General features: G+C 44.6%; 1 protein-coding gene across 1 annotated transcript in view; it reads left to right on the plus strand.

Moving 5' to 3' along the window:
* The window catches only part of LOC144684520 (integrin alpha-E-like), a 324,928-nt gene that overhangs the window by 85,231 nt on the left and 218,012 nt on the right, over positions 1-21,685 (plus strand). The window contains exons 8-10 of the mRNA XM_078548383.1: positions 7,922-8,037; positions 15,452-15,606; positions 18,380-18,533. Coding sequence (XP_078404509.1) covers positions 7,922-8,037; positions 15,452-15,606; positions 18,380-18,533 — 425 coding nt within the window. The remainder of the gene's footprint in view (positions 1-7,921; positions 8,038-15,451; positions 15,607-18,379; positions 18,534-21,685) is intronic.

Consider the following 21,685-nt stretch of genomic DNA (forward strand, 5'->3'; position numbering starts at 1 on the left):
CTCCTCGTAACCTGAATATCTCTGGTCATCCATGGTTCTCTGGGCTTGTTACTCCTTCCTATCACCCTAGTGGGAACATGTTGAGCCTGTACCCTCCCCATTTCCTTATTGAACACCCCCCACTGTTCCTCTGTAGATTTCCCCACAAGTAACTGTTCCCAGCCTACCTTGGCCAGATACTGCCTTATCTTACTAAAATCCACTCCCCCCCAATCCAAAACATTTTTTTTGCAACTTGTCTATTCCTTTGTCCATAACAAGCTTAAATTGTACCATGTTGTGGTTGCTATCACTAAAATGCTCCCCACCACCACCTTAGCCACCTGTCCGGTTGCATTCCCCAGAATTAGGTCCAGCACTGCGCCGTCCCTTGTTGGACCCTCTACATATTGACCTAAAAAGTTCTCCTGTACACATTTCAAGAAATCCACTCCAACCAAGCCCTTAACACTATGTCTATCCCAATTAATGTTGAGAAAGTTGAAATCACCTAATATAATTACCCTATTGTTATTATTTTTACATACCTCCACAAATTGTGCACATATCTGCTCCTCAATTTCCCGCTGACTATCTGGGGGTCTATAATAAACACCTAACAATGTGGCTGCCTCTTTTTTATTCCTAAGCTCTACCCACAAAGCTTCATTCGATGCCCCCCTCCAAGATATCATCTCTCCTTACTGCAGTAACTGACTCCTTAACTAATAATGCAACGCTTCCTCCTCTTTTACCCCATCCCCTGAAGATTCTATATCCCTGAATGTTGAGCCGCCAATCCTGCCCTTCCCTGAATCACGACTCAGTGATGGTTACTATATCACTATTCCACGAGTCAATCCTCACCCTTAACTCATCCGTTTTACCTGTAATACTCCTGGCATTATAGTAGAGGCCATCCAGCCTTGCCTTACTCCCTTGAAGCTTAATGCAGCTGTACTCCCTCTGACTTGATTGTTTTACTGTATTATGATGTGCCCCTAATCTGCTAACATTCTGTGTCCTCTCCCCCTGCCAAATTAGTTTAAACTCCTCCCAACAGCACTCGCAAGCCCGCCCGCAAGGATGTTAGTCCCGCTCTGGTTCAGATGTAGACCGTCCCGCTTGTTTAGGTCCCACCTTCCCCAGAAACGGTCCCAGTGATCCAGGAATCTAAAACCCTCCCTTCTGCACCAACTCTTAAGCTACGTATTCATCTGCGCTATTCTTCTATTTCTGAGCTCGCTAGCACGTGGCACTGGGAGTAATCCAGAGATTTCAACCTGAGAGGTCTTGCTTTTTAGTCTACTGCCTAATTCCCTGAATTCTTGATGCAAGACCTCATCCCCCTTTCTACCTATGTCTGACCACCTCTCTAAACATGCTATCCATGATGCTCTCAGAGTTGTGGATGCTCCACAGTGTCCCCAGCTGCCGTTCCAGCTCTGAAACCCGAGCTTCCAGGAGCTGCAGCTGGTCACACTTCCTGCACACATGCTGGTCCCGGGCACTGGAAATGTCCCCAGCTTCCCACATGGAGCATGAGGAGCACACCATGGCTTTGAGTGCTCCTGCCATGACTTATCCCTTTAAATTAAACCTTTTAAGTCAATTACTCTAGGGCCCTTCTTTCCTGATCCTCGTTACTGTAGAATATACAAACTGTAAACCACAAAAAGACCTTAAACTTTAAGCGATTAAAGTAGTAAATACCTCACCCACTACTTACCAGTGAATCCTTTCCCTTGTAGCCTCTCCTGCTGCAGCACGCTCTGAAGATTTAAGAAGTTGGAGAGCAAGGAAAAAATGCAAAGAGCACCTCGTCCCCGATACACCGAATTCCCGCTTTGCACCAAACTGCCAATACCCACTCTGGCTGTGCCCCACTCAGGATGTGCTCTCTCTCCTGTTTGTGTGCAGGCACACTGTAGTGTGCTTCTAGATAGTCCCTTTCTTAAATAGAGCTGAGTTAGCTCACCACTAGTTAAGCTTCAAATAGTATTTAACACCTATTCAGGCCCTAATCAGGCTTCAGGTGATTGACTGTGCTGTAAAACTTTTAACCTTTGCTTCTTCTGTCTTTCAGAGTCACCCTCTAATTTTCTACCTCCTACTCCCTGCTCTGAATTTATCCTATCTGAATCTGCCTTCAGGTTCCCATCCCCCTGCCAACCTAGTTTAAACCCTCCCCAACACTAGCCAATCTCCCAGCAAGGTCCCGATCCTATTCAGATCTTCACCATCCAGCTTGTACAGATCCCACCTTCCCCAGAACTGGTCCCAATGCCCCAGAAATCTGAAGCTCTCCCTCCTGCACCATATCTCCAGCCATGCATTCATTTGGTGTTTTCAAATGACTTTTGAAGATCAATGTACACAACATCAACTGCACTATCCTCATCAACTGTCTTCATTACTTCATCAAAAAATTCAACCAAGTTAGTCAAACACAATTTATCTTCAACTAACCCATGTGGTTGTAATTAGTTAATCTGTACTTCTCCAAATCAGAATTATTTTAATCTGTGATTGTCTCGATTACCATTGACAGTAATAGGTCACCATAGAGAGAATAATTTTCATGTAATTGCTTTTGTCACCATGGTCATCCATCACTGTTGACAGCCTTCTGTTGTCCGTGGCTTGGGGTGAATTTTATGGGGCGGTGCATTGCTGGCCACCCCCTCCCCACCCGCTGCCCCTGAGCGATGATACACTGGGGGCAACCTGAACAAATTCAGCGTGGAGCTTCTGCCCCTCAGTGGAAGGAAGTTCCCCCTGGAGAGCTGTGTCCAATCTGATTGGCCGTCATCTCTTGGAGTCCCTGCAGTGCCAGAACTCAGTAGTGGGTGCTGCTGGGACTGCAACCAATCCAAGGAGAGACCACATGGATGCTGGACCTGGGTAAGTCCAGGATTTTTGGGCAGGGAAGGATCAGACATCCTAGGGAGGGGTGAGAGGATAGGGGTTGGGTTTTGAAGGCCAGCGGTGGTGGCACAAAGGGGGTTACCATCTTGGTGGGGGGAGGGGGGGTGACCCGATGCACACAGGACACCTCCAAAGGAGGTACCCCTCCTTCCTTCCTGCATTTTTACCAGCGTTGATAAAAAGGGGCCTCCCCACTCTCGACTGTCTTCCACCACCAACCATACTATGGATGAATTAGGCCCTTAGTTGGGCAGTTAAGGACCTCAAAAGGCCTTAGACCAGGCAGGAGAGCAGGCTTGTGGGCGCCTTAACCATCCACCATGTTATGGGGAATGGATCAAGGGTGAGCAGGAATGCAGTGGGCTAGCCACCCATCATATTTTACAGGCCCTCTCCACCAAAAACATGCCTGGCAGGGGGCTGTAAGTTCCAGCCTATGATGTAAAATAGATGCCTCAGTTTCTGTAAAGGGTAACCAACAGGTAAATGTCTATTTCACTGTTGTAAAGTTAAATGACTTACTTTAGCTCTGAGGCTTGAATTACTCTGGTGGTAAGTGAAAAGACAGTGCAACAGAACTGGATCTCTATTGACCATGGCGTAAGGCCTGCCTCAGCACTCTGGCACTGGGCTTAAATAAATTTTAAAAGGAGTAAAACAAAAAGCCCTCACCCCTCAAACACTCCCTACCCTCATCCATGCCAGCCTATGCCAACACATGCCCCCTTTCACCCCTTTGGCCCCTCAAACCCCCATGCCAACCCATACTCACCTTCGTGACCCTGAGACTCCTGTTACATCAATAAGACATGAAAAGAAATTTTCAAAACTATATGTATCAAAACTTTTTTTTTTTGCTACTTTTAAAATGGATTTTCTGCTGAACCGAAAAGATTGCTGCTACAAGTCACATGTCCACAGGATTGGCCACTTGTTCTGGAAGCTACCAGTGGGAGTTACAAGAACAAAAGAACCCTCCTCTCATCACCATGCGGTCTCACACTCACAATTGTAAAGATATTATAATCACGAAACCAGGGGACTTGCAGATCAAAACTCGATATTCCTGCAGGGTTGTTAACAGACTCATCTCACACCTGGCACTATCCAGGTCCATTTCAAAGGGGACCTTAGAGGGGAATATGGACACCATTTGAATTTTAATAAGCTTACCCTTCTAGTGGAGTCAGAGGATCTGTCTAGACAATGGATTCCTGACACAAGAACCTCAATATGGATGGTAACTCTTTCCAAAGCTAATGGCTGAGGCATTATCAATCCTGAAACCAAAGACAGCCCCAGACAATAGATAAACATCCTTTTGACATAATTTTGGAGAAAGAAGATCACATGACTCAAGTGACCATTTTGAAATCCCTATATTCCTCTGAGAACTGAGAAATCCTCAGACTGCTGATATAACACCAACGGGAAGGAACTCCAGCAGCTCCCAGCCGAGCATTAGCTGGCAACCATCTCTCAACTCCTCGAAGCCTGTTTAATTTTAAAAGCCTCTGATCCAATGCCTGCTAAGCATTCTAAGTACAGAAAGCCCATTGTGCTGCAGCATCATTCATTTCAAGGATTTTCGTATTGTTATCTCCAAACAGAAACTCATCGGGCCTGACCTCTGCCAGGAAGGAAACACCCTCTGGACTTTGACTTCTCGGACTCTGGAAATCACATGAACTAATATTCATTTTTGTGGTTGCCCATAGTTGTAAATCTTCCTCTTTTCTATCCCCTCTTACTGTAAATACGTGTGTGTATATCACAGAATTTTAACAGCACAGAAGGAGGCTATTCGGCCCATCGTGCCTGCACCGGCTCTCCAAATGAGCATTATGGCCTAGTGCCATTGCCCTGCCTTTTCCCTCTACCCCTGCACACTATATCCTCTTGAATGTCTCGATTGAACCTTCCTCCACCACACTTCCAGGCAGTGCATTCCAGACCCAAACCACTCAATTGTGTGAAAAAGTTTCCTCACGTAACATTTGCTTCTTTTGCAAATCACTTTAAATCTGGCCCTCTCGTTCTTGATCCTTTTTACAAGTGGGAACAGCTTCTCCCTATCCACTCTGTCCAGCCCCTCATGACTTTGAACATCTCTATCAAATCTCCTCTTAGCCGCCTTCTCTCCAAGGAGAAGAGTCCCAACCTCTCCAATCTATCTTCATAACTGAGATTTTTCATCCCCTGGAACCATCCTTGAAAACCTCTTCTGCACTGTCTCCAATGTGTTCACATCCCTCCTATAATGTGGTGCCCAGAACTCTACACAATACTCCAGCTGAGACCAAACAAGTGTCTTATATAAATTCAGCTTAACCTCCTTGCTCTTGTACTCTGCCCCTATTAATAAAGCCCAGGATACTATATGCTTTATTAACTGCTCTCTCTACCTGTCCTGCCACCTTCAATGATCTATGCACATATACAGCCAGGTCTTTCTGCTCCTGCACCCCCTTCAAAATTTCACCCCTATTTTATATTGTCTGTCCATGTTCTTCCTACCAAAATTCATCACCTCACACTTCAGGGAGGGGTGATGGCATAGTGGTATTGTCATTGGACTGGTAATCCAGAAACCCAGCATATTGCTCGAGGGACCTGGGTTTGAATCCCACCATGGCAGATGTTCGAATTTAAATTCAATCAAAATCTGGAATTGAAAGTCTAGTGATGACCATGAAACCATTGTCAATTGTTGTAAAAACCCATCTGGTTCACTAATGTCCTTTAGGGAAGGAAATCTGCCATCCTTATCTGGTCTGGCCTACATGTGACTCCAGACCCACAGCAATGTGGCTGACTCTTAAATGCCCTCTGAACAAGGGCAATTAGGGATGGGCAATAAATGCTGGCCTAGCCAACGACACCCACATCCAATGAAGAAAAATTCTCTGCATTGAACTTCATCTGCCACCTGTCTGCCTACTTCACCAACTTGTCTATGCCCTTTTGAAGTTCTGCTTTGTCCTTCTCACAGTTCACAACACTCCCAAGCTTCGTATCATCCACAATCTTTGAAATTGTCCCTTGCACACCAAGATCTAGATCATTAATATATATCAGGAAAAGCAAGTGTCCCAATACCGACCCCCGGGGAACTCTACTACCATTACTCTCTGCTTCCTATTTTTCAGCCAGTCCACGTTGCTACTGTCCCTTTTATTCCATGAGCAATAACTTTTCTCACAAGTCTGTTGTGTGGCACTGTATCAAATGCCTTTTGAAAGTCCATGTACACCACATCAACTGCATTATCCTCATCAGCCTTTTCTGTCACCTCTTCAAAAAACTCCAGCAAGTCAGTTAAACACAATTTTCCCTTTAGAAATCTATGCTGGCTCTTCCTTATCAACCCATATTTTTCCATGTAACTACTAATTCTATCCCGAACAATTGTTTCTAGAGTCCTGCCCACCACTGAAGTTAAACTGACTGATCTGTAATTGCTCGGGTTATCCTTACAACATTTTTTGAACAAGGGTGTAATGTTTACGATTCTCCAGTCCTCTGGCACATCCCCCAACTCTAGGGAAGACTGAAAAATTATGGCCAGTGTCCCTGCAATTTCCACTCTCACTTCCTTCAATATCCTTGGATGCATCTCATCCGGTCATGGTGCCTTGTCAACTTTAAGTACCAACAGTCTATTCAACACTTCCTCCTTATCAACTTTGAACCCTTCTAGTGACAGAGTTTCCTCATCTGTCACCATGGCCTGGGTAGCATCTACCTTCTTGGTAAAGACAGATGCAAAGTATTCATTTAATACCTTAGCCTTGGCCCCTTTGTCCATGTGTAAATTCCCTTTTAGGTCTCTAATTGACTCTACTCCCCCTTTTACCACCCTTTTAGTATTTATATGCCGATAGAAGACTTTGGGATTCCCCTTTATGTTGGTTGCCAGTCTTTTCTCATAACCCCTATTCACTTCTGTATTATGCTTTTTCACCTCCCCTCTTTTGTATTCTGTATTCCGTGAGTGAATGAGTGAGTGATTGAGTGAGTCATTGAGAGAGAATTTGCCAACAGGTCCTCCCCCACCCCTGAGTTTCAATGTGAATAAACTAACTTTCTGATTTAATCATAATGCAAATTTGCTGTGAGTGAATTAAATTGGATCACACAAACTGAGGGTTTTGGGAAACACACCACAGCATACTTTAAAAATAATTCAAAACCACCTCTTCTTATAGACAGTTGGAGAGAGGATAAAGAAGTTCAGCTCCTCTCTCTCCTGTCCGTAACATCCCTTATGCCAACCCATGCTCCCACACCTCCCAATGGCCTGCCATACCCCATATGCCAACTAGTACCAATTCATGTTAACTCATGCCTCCACTCACCACACTTGTCCTTACTCCCCCTAGTATCTCACCTAGTATCCTTGGACAGTTCCTTGACAGCTTTTACAGTTCCCTGACAGCTTTGATAGATGGACAGTTCTTTAACAGCTTGACAGCTCCAATGAGTTTGTGCATAAAAAGTGCATAATCGCTCACGTGTAACATTCCCAAAGGCTACCTTACCTCTTCCAAAGGGTGCCTTAGATTCCTGAAGGTGTCCTGACACCCTATCTAAAGGGGCACATTACCCCTCCAAAGGGGTACCCTGGCTATCCAAACGAGTCCATCAAGGTTAGACCAGCTCTTACCTGCACACTCTGGGATTCATGCAGCTGGTTGCAAAGATCGGAAACCAGTGGAACCAGCTGGTGCTTTAAATGTCCTCTGTCTCCACAAATTATGCATGTGCGAGCCCCTGCCTGACTTCAGTCCCAGTCCTGTGAAGATTGGAAATGCTGTGTTCGGGGGTGGCTATTTTAGCCAGTTCTGGGATTTTTGTGGCAAAAATCTGGGCCCGCATGTTAATTGTGTACATGCCATTGAACCATTATGGAGCGCCTTGATGTCTGAGAATAGGATCGCATGCTCTGAATTGCTGAGCTATGAAAAACCTGGTTGAATTCATTGTTACTTATTTATCATTTTTGTTTCTGTAGAAAACGAGATTGCACTTGTGCTGGATGGATCTGGGAGTATCGATGCCTCGGATTTCACAAGGGCAAAAAACCTGATCATAAACTTAATGAAAAATGTTTGGAAACGGTGTCTTCAGGTAAATAATGAAAGCTATCATAGGGAGTGGAATACTTTAAAGGGTTGGGCCACCAGGCAAAACCAAGTTAGTAAAACAAAAGCATCGAAATAGGGAGGAGAAGAATCATTTAATACGTTGATCGGGAACTTTACTGATTTCCTCATCCCTAAGCCAGGGTGCAGAGATACTTGAAAAATAAACATTTGCAGAACTAAGTGGAAAAGGCAGGGGAGTGGCACTCGATGAATTACTCCTTCTGAGGACCAGCACAGACATGATGGGCTGAATGGCCTCCTTCTGGGCTGTAACCATTCTATGATTCTATTGTATAATTTCTAGAACTCATAAACCAGAAGACTAAACAGAGACTTGGAACTGACTCTAGAACCTTACTGCTGCTATTAAGGACGGCGGGTGAGCTCTTGATGCTGCCAGCCCAATCAGAGAGCCAGCAGCTTTGAAGACTCGGCAGCCTCACTGGGAGAGATGGGAGCTGCTGAGGTAGGTCGGGGACCATGACGGCACTACAGCATGGAGGCACCGTTAGGGGTGTGTATTTAACGTTAAAATTATTAGGGGCAAAGCCATTAGGCCTCTTGAAGCGGAGGGGAAACCCGTCCAGGGTGGCATCGTTTGGACGATGATGTAGCCTTGCCTTTGGGGGATGGAGTCGCTGATTCTGATGGCCCCCCCCTGCAACCACTGCCACCCCCACCCCAGCTTGCTGCAGGGATGTCCGCTTCACGGGGATGGTGGCCTGCGCATGTGGTGAAGGGAAAAGCTCCACCATTGGCAAAATGCTGGTGCGCCTGCAAAATTGGACCTAATGGAGTCCATAATCAACTTAATTGGCTGCCTGTCTCTGTGGTGGGGTCCCTTCCCATCCATGGGTAACTTCCTCAGTGGCATTGGGGAGCTGTCCTGATGCGACTCCCCATTATTTTACCAGCCTCTGCACCTCTTTGTCTGCCACAGTGCCTGGAAAATTAAGCCAGTACTTTCACCGTAGCATCTTGAGTTCAGCCCACACTGAGGAAAGAAATTCACTTTTGTGAGCTCATGTCAACATTGAACATTAATTTCAGGTCACTGTTTTCCCCTGCACTATAATAACCTCCCATAGTGAAGGGTTTTTACATTCATATTGGTTGAAAGTGTGAGAGAGAAAATGCAGGAAGATTACTCTCTAAAATTCCAGTGGGGAGGTTCCTCAAGGCAAAGACAGTAATTTTCTCAAATTGTTCCAATACTATTCTTAGCAGGGATATGCTGCGTCAAAGATAAATGGTGTTGTCAACTACCAAGTCACAAATAAGGTATCTAAGAGAATGTGAAGCTTCTGACCTATTCTGGACAAGCTCCAGTGCTTTGGGTGGATTCTTGAGGTGGGGAGGGTTCTGGAGAGGGGATAAGTAGGCTTACAAAGCAAAAGGATATGACAGCATTGCAAGGCAGCTATTTAGGTAATGATACCCAGAGTGTGACAGGAAGGGACAGAGTGTACAAACATAAAAAAACAGCAGCAAATAGGGCCAAAGGCAGAAAAAATGATAAAAAGGCAAAATTAATGTCTCTCTACTTGAATGCACGTAGTATTCGTAACAAAAGTAATGAATTAGCGGCACAAATAGAGGTTAGTGGGTATGATCTTATAGTCATTGTGAAGACATGGTTACAAGGAGATCAAAGCTGGGAACTAAATATTCAGGGGTATGCGACTTTTTGAAAGGAAGGCAGGAAGGAAAAGGTGGTGGGGTAGCTTTGTTAGTACGAGATGGAATAAGTACGATAGCAAGAAATGATCTTGGATCGGAAGATATGGAATCCATATGGGTGGAGGTAAGAAATAACAAAGGGAAGAAGACACCAGTCTATAGGCTCCCTAACAGTATGTAGGACAGAGAATAAATCAGGAGATAATGAGGGGATGTAAAAAAGGCAGTACATTAATCATGGGTGACTTTAATCTTCGTGTAGATTGGGAAAATCAAATTAGCAGACGTAGCCACGAGCAAGAATTCATAGAGTATATTCGGGACAGTTTCCTAGAACAATATGTTATGGATCCAACCAGGGATCAGGCTATTTTGGATCTGGTAATGTGTAATGAGCAGGTTTAATAAATGATCTCAGAGTAAAAGATCCCCTAGGAAACAGTGACCATAACATGGTAGAATTTAGCATTCAGTTTGAGAGTGAGAAACTTGAGTCAGAAACAACTGTGCTAAACTTAAATAAGGGAAATTACAATGGAATGAGGGCAGAGTTGGCTGGAGTGGACTGGGAAAGGAGTTTATCAGAAAAGACAGTTGATGAACAATGGCAGATATTTAAGAAAATAGTTCAAGACTCACAACAAAGATATATCCCAGTGACAAAGGAGGATTCTAGGAAGGGGATAAACCAGCCATGGTTAACCAAGTTAAGGATACTATCAAATTGAAAGAAAATACAATGTGGCAAAAATTAGTGGTAAGCCAAAGGATTGGGAAAGTTTTAAAAACCATCAAAAGATGGCCAAAAAATAATAAAGAGGGAGAAAATAAACTTTGAGGGTAAACTAGCAAATAATATAAAAATGGAGAGTAAGAGCTTCTTTAAATATATAAAAAGGAAGAGAGGGGCCAAAGTAAACATAGGCCCCATAGAGAATGAGGCTGGGGAAATAATAATGAGGAACCAGGAAATGGCAGAGGAGTTTAATAAATACTTTGCATCAATCTTCACGGTAGAAGACACTAACAGCATTCCAAAAATATTAAATAATCAAGGAGCAAAAGATGGGGTGATTGGGGGCGGGGAGAAGAAATAAATACAATAACTATCACCAGAGAAAAAGTACTAAGGAAACTAATGGGACTAAAGGCCAATAAGTCCCTTGGACCTGATGGGTTGCATCCTAGGATATTAAAGGAAGTAGCTACACAAATTGTGGATGCGCTGGTAGTAATCTTCCAAGAATCCTTAGATACTGGAAAAGTCCCAGAATGTTGGAAAACTGCCAATGTAACGCCCTTATTCAAAAAGGGACGGAGAAAACAAACAGGTAACTATAGGCCAGTTAGCTTAACATCTGTCATTGGGAAAATGTTAGAGTCTATTATAAAGGATGTAATAGCATTTAGAAATGCATAATATAACCAAGCAGAGTCAGCATGGCTTCATGAAGGGGAAATCATGCCTGACAAATTTATTAGAATTCTTTGAGGAGGTAACAAGCAGGATAGATAAAGGGGAACTGGTAGATGTAATATATTTGGATTTCCACAAGGCGTTCAATAAGGTACTGCACATAAGGCTACTTAATAAGATAAGAGCCCATGGTGTTGGGGGTAGTATATTAGTATGGATAAAGGATTGGCTAACTATTGGAAGACAGAGTTGGGATAAGGGGGGCATTTTCAGAATGGCAACCTGTAACTAGTGGAGTGCCACAGGGAACAGTGCTGGGGCCTCAATTATTTACAATATATACTAATGACTTAGATGAGGGAAGTGAATGTACTATCGCTAAGTTTGTGAATGGCACAAAACTAGGTGGGCAGGCAAGTGGTGAGGATGACACAAAGAGCCTACAGAGAGATATAGACAGGTTAAGGGCTATGGGCCGGGTGCAGGAAGGTGGGATTAGAAAGGGCACCTGGGTGTCCTCGGGCTGGCATGGACAAGATGGGCCGAATGGCCTCCTTCTGTGCTGTAACTTTGCTATGGTTCTATGGTTCTAAGTGAATGGGCAAAAACTTGACAGATGGAATATGATGTGGGAAAATGTGAGGATATGCATTTTGACAGGAAAGGAGCTGAATATTATTTAAATGGAGAAGGACTGCAGAAAGATGCAGCACAGAGTGGTTTGGGAGTCCTCACGTAAGAATCCCAAAAAGCTAACATACAAGTTTAGCAGGTAATAGGGAAGGCAAATGGAACACTGGCCTTTATTTCAAAGGGAATTCAGTATATTAGGGAAATCTTGCTAAAACTATAAAAGGCACTTGTTAGACCACACCTACAATGCTGTGAACAATTTTGGTCCCCTTATCTAAGGAAATACATACTGGCATTGGAGGCAGTCCAGAGAAGGTTCACTAGGTTGATCCTGGGTATGGAGGAATTTTCTTATGAGGAGAGGTTGAGTAGGTTGGGCCCGTGGCACATTGGAGTTTAGAAGAATGAGAGGTGACCTTATTGAAACATATAAGATTCTTAGGGGGCTTGAGAGGTTGTTTCCCCTTATGGGAGAGTCTAGGACCAGAGGGCATAATCTCAGAGTAAGGGGTCGCCCATTTAAGACAGAGATGAGGAAGAATTTCTTCTCTCTGAGGGTAAAGAATCTCTGGAATTCTTTTCTGCAGAGGGCTGTAGAGGCTGGGTTGTTAAGTATATTCAAGGCTGAGATAGACAGATTTATAATCAGTAAGGGAATCAAGGGTTTCGGGGAAAAAGCAGGAAAGTGGAGTTCAGGATTATCAGATTAGCCATGATCTCATTGAATGTGGAGCAGACTTGATGGGCCAAATGGCCTACTTCTGCTCCTACATCTTATGGTCTCAGCAAAGAGAGTTCAAGGTGGTAACATTAGAAATCCAGCACAGAAGGTAGCCGTTCCTCTTTAACCTCTACAATCCATAACTAGGGCCTTTGTCATACCTGTCCTCCACATGTGTTCAAATTTAAATCAAGATTTCCTTAGTCATCCTACAGTTGCAATGTTTCTGAAAGATTTAACTGAAAAGCTTTTATCTGGCAATGATGTATCTGATCTCAGCAGACTGATTCTTGAGGGTAGCAGCTGCAATTGTGTTCTTGATTGTTAGACTTTGTGTGACAGTCACATTTCAATCAACATTGTGGTCTTGCAGACAATTATTACCTGTCCTGGGTAGTCCCTGGTGGTCTTAAGATTTATACTGTTTCAGTTTGCAGACGCTGCTGCCATTTTGCGCTGGCAGGAAAGATGCACTGCTTTTATCAGAGTATGAGTATATTTCTTCACTGTAAAGTATTGCTTGTCTTTCTTGTTCCTGGCTTAATTAAAAAGAGTTAGGGAGTGGGACACAGGCAAACAATGAAAGGACAGAGGGCCGGGCAGGGTTATTGAAGACAAGCATGATATTACAATTGATGAATGCTTAAGATAAAAGTTAATGTGAAAGTTAATGAGGACCAGGAGGTCAGTTGGGATATTGAATAGGTGGGAGGGGAGGGGCAGAGGGCTGAGAGAAATATCAGGGCTTCTGCCTCTATCAAGCTTTCAGGCAGTGAGTTCCAAATCCCCACCACCCTCTGGGTGAAAAGATTTCCCTTGAATTTTCTCTAAGCCGCTGATTAAGGATCCCTCAACCAGAGGGAATAGAGCCTTCCTATTCACTCTATTTAGAACCTCCATTTTCTTCTTCTTCTTCAGTTCTCTACCCAAAGGCAGCTCTGTCCCTCAGCGCCACATCCTCCATGGGTAGGGCAAGGAATTCGATCCCAAATTCTCCTCAGCTGGGTCGGGGAATCAAACCCTGTGCTGTTGGTACCAATCTGATCCACACTGGCCGTCCAGCCAACTGAGCCAACATCCCTCTCTCCCCAGGAGTCCAAGTTGCTATGGCAACATACACTTTCACACGTATGTTATAGCCTGGAGCTATGAATAGTGATGGTAGAGGCTCCAATTTCTTTCCATCACATGGCTGATCAGGAATTTCTCCCACTCTTACCACCTGCTATTGGTGTATGTTGGAAGGAGATCCCTTGTTTCAGGTACTCTGTGCCTTATCAAGGGACCCAGCATCCTGAAGGTGGGGGGGACCCGCTGAAAGCCAGCCCCCTGCCTTTATAATTGACACCCTCCTACCCCCACCCATAGCCAGTGCTCCCCCCCCTCCCTGGGAATCCTATTTCCCCCTCAACTTACCTGGGGATCCATCACAGATCCTCTGCGTGGGCCCCACTGCTCCCAGTGGTGCCGCTGGTACTGCAGTGCTGCCAGCTTCTGATAGTGTGGTGACCAGAACCGCATGCAGTATCCAGCTGTGGCCTAACTAGCGTTTTATACAGTCCAGCATAACCTTCATCCTCTTAGAATCTATTCCTCGGCCAATTTAAAAAAATTCTTCCATGGGATGTGTGTGTCATTGGCTAGTCCAGCATTTATTGCTCATCCCTAATTGCCCTTGAGAAGGTGGAGGTGAACTGCCTTCTTGAACCGCTGCAGTCCATGTGGTGTAGGTACACCCACAGTGCTGTTAGGATGGGAGTTCCAGGATTTTGACCCAGTGACAGTGAAGGAACGGTGATATATTTCCAAGTCAGGATGGTGTGTGGCTTGGAGGGAAACTTCCAGGTGATGGTGTTCCCATGTGTCTGCTGCCCTTGTCCTTCTAGATGGTAGTGTGTCGTGGGTTTGGAAGGTGCTGCCTAAGGAGTTCCTGCAGTGCATCTTGTAGATGGTACCCACTGCTGCCACTGTGTATCAGTGGTGGAAGGAGTGAATGTTTGTTAATGGGGTGCCAAACAAGCGGGCTGCTTTGTCCAGGACTATTTCACACTTCTCCAGACTGAAATCTGTTTGCCATTGTTTCACCCTCCTGACTGGTCCATTGATATCTTCCTGCAGTCTACAGCTTTTTTCTTCATTATCAACCATGCGGTCGTTATTGTGTTGTCTGCAAACTTCTTAATCATACCATCTACATTGAAGCCCACAATGTGGAGTGACAACATGGGGACAATGGAGAAAACAAGAAAATAGTGAGGGAGAAGGAGACATCTGAGAAATAGTAAATCAGTGGTGACACAAGTTGTTTACAACTCCATTCTGGCCATGGTTCTTTCCAGTACCATCAGAAAATGCACCTGTTCCTCTTAGCAGCTCTGTCTCCATTATGCCCCCTGACACCTCACACTCAAAAGGGAAAATAAAAGAAGAACTGAAAAATGCAAAAGATGATACTGGCATACAGACTAAATGAGTACAATATATGCAGAAGCAGAACAAATTGGAAGACACAAACGAAGGATAAGACGCAGTCAGAAAAATAGATGCAACAGAGACAAACACACACATATACACACACATCCACGCACCCGTGTACACAAAGCCACACACATACATTCACTGATATCGACTAAAACAAACACATACAACAGACACAGGTAAATTTGCAACTTTCTCTGATGCCATGGGAGATCCACTATTTCATTCACTGTACTTTCCACTTTCTTTACTTGCTGAAATAAATAACCTGGGTTTATCTTCTATTTACTATTTAATATTTAATATAATTTGGTGAGGTCCCGTCCTTAACTTTTCTCTCTGTAAATTGCCAAGCTTCAACTTCTTGAAATACTTCACATAGTTCATCCCTTTCTCTTGGGAGTGTGGGAGCCCTCTCCTGTCCATATTGAACCTATTTAGCTAACCTTCCTTTTATTTTTGTTCTAGTGCGAATTTGCCCTGGTGCAGTACGGTGAGGAAATTAAGACAATATTTGATCTGAAGGACAGTCGAGAAATGGATTCTAGAATATTCTCAATTGTAAAAAATATGCTGCAATTGGGTAAGGTCTCAAAGACGGCTTCAGCAATACAACATGTTCTGTGAGTATTAAATATTCTGGCATTGTCTTTAGCACCCTCCTCTGGAAATCCTTTGAGTTTATTACTTGATGAGTAACCACTTAACATGGATACATAAATACATTGTTTAATAGGACATTGCATTGTTGTTAGTCTATTTTTATTCTTCATCTCTCACTTCAGAACATTGGGCAATTTCTAGGACCATTCCCAGGACTATCCTGTTTTAAGATAATTCAAAGTGACATGTTTGTGTAGGAGAATGACTCAAAGTCTGGCTCCAGCCTGACCTCAGCTGTAGGCTGAAGTTTTGGTTTATGATACCTCTTCAAAACATATGAATATCAGTAAGGGTTGGCTCAAGGCCATAGGTAAGCCTGTTAAAAAAAAAATTTAGGTTGTGAAGCTACGATTTCAGTTAATGATATATCACGAGCATGCAGCAGAAAAACTTCCTGAAATCTTTGCAGGCTTTAATCTGTGTTGCAATCTAAAATTGCAATTAATAATAACCTGATGTTTGAGACTATGGAAGAAGAATAATTTCAACTTCCTTTTCAGCTGTTCCCTTGATATGTCTGAGGGAATACCGTCGAGATGATTTAGAAAATTGAATCTGTAAATGTTTTTCATGTTAGCACTGGGTGCCTGAAATGCAGAAGGTTGCATTTTCTGACCATTCCTGATGTTAATATGACAAGGCAGAAAACAGCCAGAAGAGTAAGCCATGTGTTGGTAACGGAATCACAGAATTGTAATGGCACAGAAGGAGGCCATTCGGCCCATCGTGCCTGCACTGGCTCTCCAAATGAGCATTATGACCTAGTGCCATTGCCCAGCATTTTCCCCATAACCCTGCACATTGTTTCTATTCAAATAGTCATCTAATGCACTCTTGAATGCCTCGGTTGAACTTGCCTCTACCACACTTCCAGGCAGTGCATTCCAGACCTGAGCCACTCGTTGTGTGAAAAAGATTTTTCTCACGTCACATTTGCTTCTTTTGCAAATACTTTAAATATGTGCCCTCTCGTTCTTGATCCTTTTATGTGTGGGAACAGCTTCTCCCTATCTGCTCTATCCAGCCTCATGATTTTGAACATCTCTATCAAATCTCTTCTTAGCCTTCTTCCCTGCAAGGAGAACAGTCCCGACCTCTTCAATCTATCTTCGTACTGAAGTTTCCTATTACTGGAACCATTCTTGTAAACCTTTTCTGCACTCTCTCCAACGTGATCACATCCTTCCTATAATGTGGAACCCAGAACTGTACACAATACTCCAGCTGAGGTCTAACAAGTGTCTTATATAAATTCAGCATAACCTCCTTGGTCTTGTACTCTATGCCCCCATTAATAAAGCCCAGGATACTATATGCTTTATTAACTGCTCTCCCTACCTGTCCTGCTACCTTCAATGATCTATGCACGTAAACGCCCAGGTCTTTCTGCTCCTGCACGCCCTTCAAAATTTCACCCCTTATTTTATATTGTCTGTCCAAGTCCTTTCTACAAAAATGTATCACCTCATACTTATCCACATTGAACTTCATCTGCTATCTATCTGCCCTCTCTGCCAATTTGTCCATGTCCTTCTGAAGTTCTACAATGTCGTCCTCGCAGTTTACAACACTCCCAAGCTTCGTATCATCTACAAACTTGGAAATTGTCCCCTGCACAATAAGATCTAGATCACTAACATATATCAGGAAAAGGAAGTGTCCCAATACTGACCCCTGGGGAACTCCACTGCAAACCTTCCTCCAGCCCGAAAAATATCCATTGACCATTACTCTCTGTTTCCTATTTTTCAGCCAATTTTGTATACACGTTGCTACTGCCCCTTTTATTCCATGAGCAATAACTTTTCTCACAAGGCTGTTGTGTGGCACTGTGTCAAATGCCTTTTGAAAGTCTATGTACACCACATCAACAGCATTACCCTCATCGACCTTTCCGTTACCTCTTCAAAAAACTCCAGCAAGTTAGTTAAACACAATTTTCCCTTTAGAAATCCATGCTGGCTCTTCCTTATCTACCCATATTTTTCCATGTGACTACTAATTCTATCCCGAATAATTGTTTCTAGAATCTTGCCCACCACTGAAGTTAAACTGACAGATGTGTAATTGCTGGGCTTATCCTTATAACCTGTTTTGAACAAGGGCGTAATGTTTGCAATTCTCCAGTCCTGTGGCACCTTCCCTGAGCCTAGGGAGGACTGAAAAATTATGGCCAGTGCCCCTGCAATTTCTACTCTCACTTCTTTCAATATCCTTGGATGCATCTCGTCCGGTCCTGGTGCCTTGTCAACTTTAAGTAACGACAGTCTATTCAACACTTCCGCCTTATCAGTTTTGTACCCTACTGGTGACAGTTTCTTTGTCTGTCACCATGGTCTGGGTAGCATCTACCTCCTTGGTAAAGATGGATGCAAAGTATTCATTTAATACCTCAGCCATGGCCCCTTCGTCCATGTGTAAATTCCCTTTTAGGTTCCTAATCGGCACTACTCCTCCTTTTATCACCCTATTACTATTTATATATGGTGGAGATTCAGTGAAAGGCCTCGTTGTCCCATTTTCCTGCATTTTTGCTAGGTCCACACAGAATGGGAGGAAAACCCAACCAATCCAGTAAGTCTATACTATCGGACTGCAGTGAAAAATGTATATTCTCCTTCCTTTGACAAAATTCAGTACATTAAGAACTTTAACTGTTCACTATTTGAAAGATTTAAGCCATGGAGTGGGGTCTGTGAGCTGCTGCTTTAATGTTTTTTTGTACATTCACAGTGACAACATTTTCAATGAAACACAAGGCTTCAACAAAAATGCCAAACGGTTTATCATTGTGGTGACAGATGGAGAAATATTCAGGGATGAGAGAAACCTAATGGATGTTGTCAACTCGAGTAAAATGGTGAATGTGACACGTATAGCTGTTGGGGTAAGTTTATTAATGCCAGGTTCTTGGTGTTGGCTCAGTAATTGTCCGAGATTTGTTTTTCCAGTACTGTTTCCTGTGCTGTAAAAACCTCACATCATCAATGGATTAGTCAGGCAATCAAAACGATGGGTCAATGCCAGTAAATTGTGCTGCATTTAGGGATGGTGTAACAACCGATGAGTGTGTTTTTGATTGAAAGGAAACCAGCCCCCATTCACCCTCCCCTCCAAGTACCTTCCAATCACCCTTCTGATCTTTCCTGCCCTGTCCAAGGCTCTGATCTCCAATCACCCTGCCAAATCTCTGACCTCTTTCCCCCGAGGCCTCTGACATCACCACACCGCTTTTCTCACCCCTGAGACTTCTGACTCCCCCAGGCCTCCCATAGGGCACCATCCTTTGGATCACCTCTACTTTGAATTAACCGCAAAATTTCTCCCCTCCCCTCCCTCCCGCCCCCCCCTAGATTGACCCCTAAGAATCATAGGATTATAGACTGGTTACAGCACAGGAGGAGGCCACTTGGCCTGTCAAGTCCATGCCAGCACTCTGTAAGAGCAACTCACCTGACGCCACTCCCCCACCTTTTCCCTGGAGTCCTGGAATTTTTTTTTCCTTCAGATAATTATCTATTCTCTTTTGAAAGCCTTGATTGAATCTGCTTCCACCACACTCTTAGGCAGTGCATTCCAGATCGTAACTACTCGCTGCATAAAAAAGATTTTCCTCATGTTACCGCTTCCTCATTTGCCAATCACGTTAAATCAGTGTCCTCTGTTCTAGATCCTTCCACCAAATGGAACAGTTTCTCTGTAATATATAATAAAAACAAAAATTGCTGGTAAAATTCAGCAGGTCTGGCAGCATCTGTGTGAGAGAAATAGAGTTAACATATCGGGTCCTTATGACTCTTCTTCAGAGCTGCATAGAAACAGGGGGGAGAATTTTTCCTATGGCGGGCTGGGCGGGAGTGGGTAGGGGTGGGCGCAGAGCCGATTGCCGCCTGTGATTGGCTGCGCACCGCCATTTCATGTGGGCAGACCAATTAAGGCCTGCCCAGCTTAACGAGCAGCCGGTAGCGCTCAGCCCTACCTATGGGGGCGGGGGTAGGATGGAGGGTCGGGGCACGAAGCTTCCTCAGGGAGATTGAATGGATTATAAAACTCTTTAATAAATAAAGTAAAAATTTAAACATGTCCCCTTATGTGAAAGTGTCACATGAGCTGGGACATGTTTGTGAAGTTTGGAAAATTTATTTATTTACTTTATAAAAGCTTCAGGAAACCTCATCCCGCCCGTGGATGAGGTTTCCTGAAAAACGCGAAGGCCACTTGGACTCTTCGCCTGCCCGTCAACCTTAAGGTTGGACGTGCAGCATTCTTAACTAGTTTAATTACTTTTTTAATGGCCTTAATAAGCTGTTGACATTTCAGCGGGCGAGCTGCTGCTTCTGGCGCTTGCCCGCTGTACGAAATATCAAGATGACGCATGATGACATCAGGACGCATGCCCAACGTCATTGCGCATCATTTTACGTGTTGGCGTGTCGGGCCTGCCCCCGCACACCGATGGCAAAATTCTGCCCAGAGAGTTTCTCTCGATCTACTTTGTCTAAGCCCCTCATGACTTTGAACGCATCTATCAAATCTCCTCTTAATCTTCTCTTCAAGGAAAATAAGCCAACTTTTCCTACCTAACAACATAACTGAAGTTTTTCATCCCTGGAACCATTCTCGAGAATCCTTTCTGCACTTTCTGTAATGCCTTCACATCTTTATGTGGTGCCCAGAGCTGGACACAATTACCCCAGTTTTTGCTAATCCAGTGTTCAAAGAATCACGGAATCAGGGGCCAGAATTTTCCCGTTGGCGTGCTGGGGCGGGTCCCGCACGCCCACGTGCAAAATGATGCGCGGTGACGTCAGGCGAGCACCCCGATCACCACGCGCCATTGCGATATTTCGTTGGGCGGGCGTGTGTTGATCTCCGATGCGTGCCCGCCATTAATTAACGGGCCACTTAGGCCCTTGAGGCACCAATTGACGGTGATTTTTCGGCGTCCATGCAATCTTCGGGTTGGTGCACGAGCACAACGGGCAGGCGGGTAGGACACATTTGTATAAACCTCATCCACGGGCGGGATAAGAGGGCTCAGTGTGGTTGCGAGTGTGCTCTGTCAAATATTGTTTTTTCAAAGTTACTGACACTTGCCTGTGTGATCTGCAATACTTCAAAACGCATACCAGCTGCTTGGTCTGGACTCACAACCTTCAGGTCAGCACTCTACAGTGAGGAATCTTTTTTGGGCCTGCAGGTTTCAGGAAGCCTTCCCTTAGCCTGGGAATGGTAGCTGAACTCTCCACTGGAGGGACGTCCTCTGAGGAAGAAAGGAGGGCTAGAAGGGGGAAGAGGCCAGGAGTGCATATTCGGCCTCCAGGGGAGCCACCTTTGGGAGGACAGGCGCAGGCACAAGGTGTGCAGGGCCAAGGGGTAGTCCAAGGCGGAAGGGACTGCAGAAGACGCCACTATCCTGCTGCCAGAGTATACAGGTGGCAAAATAGCTACCTCAACATGTCTAAGGTCCAGTGCCGAAGGAGGCTCTGTCTCTCAAAGGAGACAGTCAACTATATCTGTCAGATGATTGGGCCTGAGACCTCTACAAACTGTGTGGGTGGACACCCCATGCCAGTGGGTCTAAAGTCACAGCTGCCTTCAACATCTGTGCCTCTGCCTCCTTCCAGGGCTCGGTGGGTGATCTTTGCAGTGTCTCCCAGTCAGCTGTCTACACTTGTGTCAAGCAGGTTACAGACGCTCTGTTCAGGCGTGCATTGATCTTCATCCACTACTGTTGGGACCAGGCAAGCCAGACACAGCGAGCCAGAGGCTCTGTAACGATTGCCGCTTCCCCCACGTCCAGGGTGCAATAGACTGCACACGTGTGGCCATCAAGAATGCCAGCAGGTGAGCCTTCATTAACAGAAGAGCTTCCACTCCATGAATGTGCAGATAGTGTGTGATCACAGGACGCTGATTTTACAAGTCTGTGCAAGGTACCCAGGCAGCTCCCACGACGCCTACATCCTCAGACACTCCCAGGTTCCAGGGCTCTTCAGTGCTCCAGCCTGGCTTGATGGGTGGCTGCTTGGTGACAAG

Source organism: Cetorhinus maximus, chromosome 9 (genome assembly GCF_964194155.1).
Source record: "Cetorhinus maximus chromosome 9, sCetMax3.hap1.1, whole genome shotgun sequence".
Taxonomy (NCBI): Eukaryota; Metazoa; Chordata; class Chondrichthyes; order Lamniformes; family Cetorhinidae; genus Cetorhinus; species Cetorhinus maximus.